General features: G+C 51.2%; 1 protein-coding gene across 1 annotated transcript; it reads left to right on the top strand.

Moving 5' to 3' along the window:
• Positions 1 to 311: 311 nt before the first annotated feature.
• SEPHS2 (selenophosphate synthetase 2) lies at positions 312 to 2585 on the top strand. The gene has a single exon (XM_055339230.1). It carries the CDS (start codon positions 482 to 484, stop codon positions 1832 to 1834), a length of 1353 nt encoding a protein of 450 aa, XP_055195205.1. The 5' UTR covers positions 312 to 481; the 3' UTR covers positions 1835 to 2585.
• The last annotated feature ends 217 nt before the right edge of the window (positions 2586 to 2802 follow it).

Here is a 2802-nt window from a genome sequence, read left to right as displayed (position 1 = left end):
CGACCCGTGGACAATTCTGCCCTACGGGAGATCTGCCAAGCGACCGATCTTCTTTATCTTCGAAACTGCCCTTGGTAAACTGCCTCTAGGGGAGCCAGATTCCGCCAGCCACTCCCAAGAGATCGTTTAAATTACATCTAGGGGAGCGAAACGAAGCACTTGCGGGTAATCTCTCCCCGACCAATTTCGCAAACTGCTGGTTGACTTGTAATTTAGCTTTTAGACCAAAGGAAGCCCGCCTCTCGGTAGCGGAGTCGTCATTGGCTAGCACGGCTGTCAATCAGCGGGGCTATAAGTAGGGGAAGGCCGGCAGCTCCTCCCTCAGGAAGGCCAGGAGCGCGCGGGGTGGCGTGAGTCCGGTGGCGCGAGTCGTGCCGGGGAGAATCTCTGCGGTAATATCTGTTAGTCCGTAGTAACTGGAGTAGAAGATACAAGGGCGCTCCCCTCCCCTCTCCTCTTCCCTCCCTGCCGGGCAGGCGCGATGGCGGAAGCCGCGGCGACGGGCGCCGGCGGCGAGGTGGCGGCGGCGGCGGCGGCGGCGGAAGGCTCGGGCTCCGCGGGCTTGTCTCTGGGCCGGGGCTTCTCCAGCTACCGGCCCTTCGAGCCCCAGGCGCTGGGCCTCAGCCCCAGCTGGCGGCTGACGGGCTTCTCCGGCATGAAGGGCTGAGGCTGCAAGGTCCCCCAGGAGACGCTGCTCAAACTCCTGGCGGGACTGACGCGGCCAGAAGTGCGGCCCCCGCTGGGCCTAGCCCTGGTCGGAAGCCATGAAGAGGCGGCCCAGGAAGGCGGCCTGCCGGCCGGGGCGGATCCCAACCCCACCTTTCCAGCCCTGGGCATCGGGATGGACTCCTGCGTCATCCCCCTGAGGCACGGGGGCCTGTCCCTGGTGCAGACCACGGACTTCTTTTACCCCTTGGTGGAAGATCCCTACATGATGGGGCGCATAGCGTGTGCCAACGTGCTGAGTGACCTCTATGCCATGGGCATTACTGAATGTGACAACATGTTGATGTTACTCAGCGTCAGCCAGAGTATGACTGAGGAGGAACGAGAGAAGATAACACCCCTTATGATCAAAGGCTTTCGCGACGCTGCTGAGGAAGGAGGGACTGCAGTGACTGGCGGACAGACAGTGGTAAACCCTTGGATTATTGTCGGTGGGGTTGCCACTGTGGTATGTCAGCCAAATGAATTCATCATGCCTGACAGCGCCGTTGTTGGGGATGTGCTCGTGTTAACCAAACCCCTAGGAACCCAAGTTGCTGTTAATGCCCACCAATGGCTAGATAACCCTGAGAGATGGAATAAAATAAATATGGTGGTCTCCAGGGAAGAGGTAGAGCTGGCTTATCAGGAAGCCATGTTCAATATGGCTACCCTGAACAGAACTGCTGCTGGATTAATGCACACGTTTAATGCACATGCAGCCACAGATATCACCGGTTTTGGCATTCTAGGACACTCTCAGAACCTTGCAAAACAACAAAGAAACGAGGTGTCCTTTGTCATTCATAATCTGCCAATCATCGCCAAGATGGCTGCCATCAGCAAGGCCAGTGGGCGCTTTGGGCTCCTTCAAGGAACCTCAGCGGAAACTTCTGGTGGATTGCTGATTTGTCTGCCGAGAGAACAGGCAGCTCGCTTTTGTTCTGAAATAAAATCTTCCAAGTATGGAGAGGGTCACCAGGCATGGATCGTCGGTATTGTGGAAAAGGGAAACCGGACTGCCCGGATTATTGATAAGCCTCGAGTTATTGAGGTCCTACCTCGTGGGGCCACTGCTACTGCTCTTGCTCCTGACAATTCCAATGCCTCCTCTGAGCCTAGCTCGTGAGATGGAATAGCAGAAGTTGTTTGGACCTTAGAGCCTTTGTACGCAATCATGAACGATTCTCAAAACGTTATTTTAAGAAGAAATTTCCAAAGAAGGCTGCCTGCATAGTAGTTCCAGCTGCCCTTTCGAGGTGATTTGAATCAGCCCATCACAAGCTGCACATTCCAAGGCCAGAAGTAACATTTGGGACTTCAGGGGGAGATTTGTTCATCTTGTATGTGGAAGAGGAGCAGAAAAACCTCTGTTCTTTCCAAGAGCAGGAGGAGGCTATTCTAGTTTGAGGGATTTTTCTAGGCACTGGGTTGATTCATGTCTGCACAGGGAGTTAGGTTATGTATTAAAATTACATACACACCAAAAGAGGTAAATTGCAAAATGATTTAGATCAGAAGCAAATAAGTTTGGACCAATGCTGTTGATAAATCTAAATTGTTAAGAGAGATCTTATATTGTATTGTCAAATTCTTTATTAGATTTTTCTCAAGTACTGGCTCTTTCCTGCTCTGGACAAGAATTGAGCAGCTTGTCCAATGACTGGGAAAGGAGGACCTGCAACCATCTGATTTGGTCTCTGTTAATGACGTCTCTCCCTCTAAACCCCTTTTAGGACTGGGAGAGGCAGAGTAAGCCCCAGAGCCCAAACCTCAGTGGTTATTAAGATGTTCAATCTTGTGCTGAAAATTCCTGGTGATTTAATCAATAAAGAGTAATTTCTAGTGAAATAAATAAAAAGGACTTTGTGGAAAAACTCTTCTGCCTAATGTTTGGATTCTTGGAATTCTGAACTTTTTACAGTCTTATAAAATGAATCAGTTGACACATTTAGAGTCTGGCAAGTGGAGAGTGAGAATGTTTTCCCTGATTCAGGACCAGAGGATTTAACACCTAGATTTTACGTTTGCACCATTCCCCTGAGTTGATAGCAAAGTACCCAAAACAAGCATTAACCCCAAGGACTACAGGGTGGG

The sequence above is a fragment of the Nyctereutes procyonoides genome, unplaced genomic scaffold (assembly GCF_905146905.1).
Source record: "Nyctereutes procyonoides isolate TBG_1078 unplaced genomic scaffold, NYPRO_anot_genome, whole genome shotgun sequence".
Classification (NCBI taxonomy): Eukaryota; Metazoa; Chordata; class Mammalia; order Carnivora; family Canidae; genus Nyctereutes; species Nyctereutes procyonoides.
This window is presented reverse-complemented; position numbering and strand designations above follow the sequence as displayed.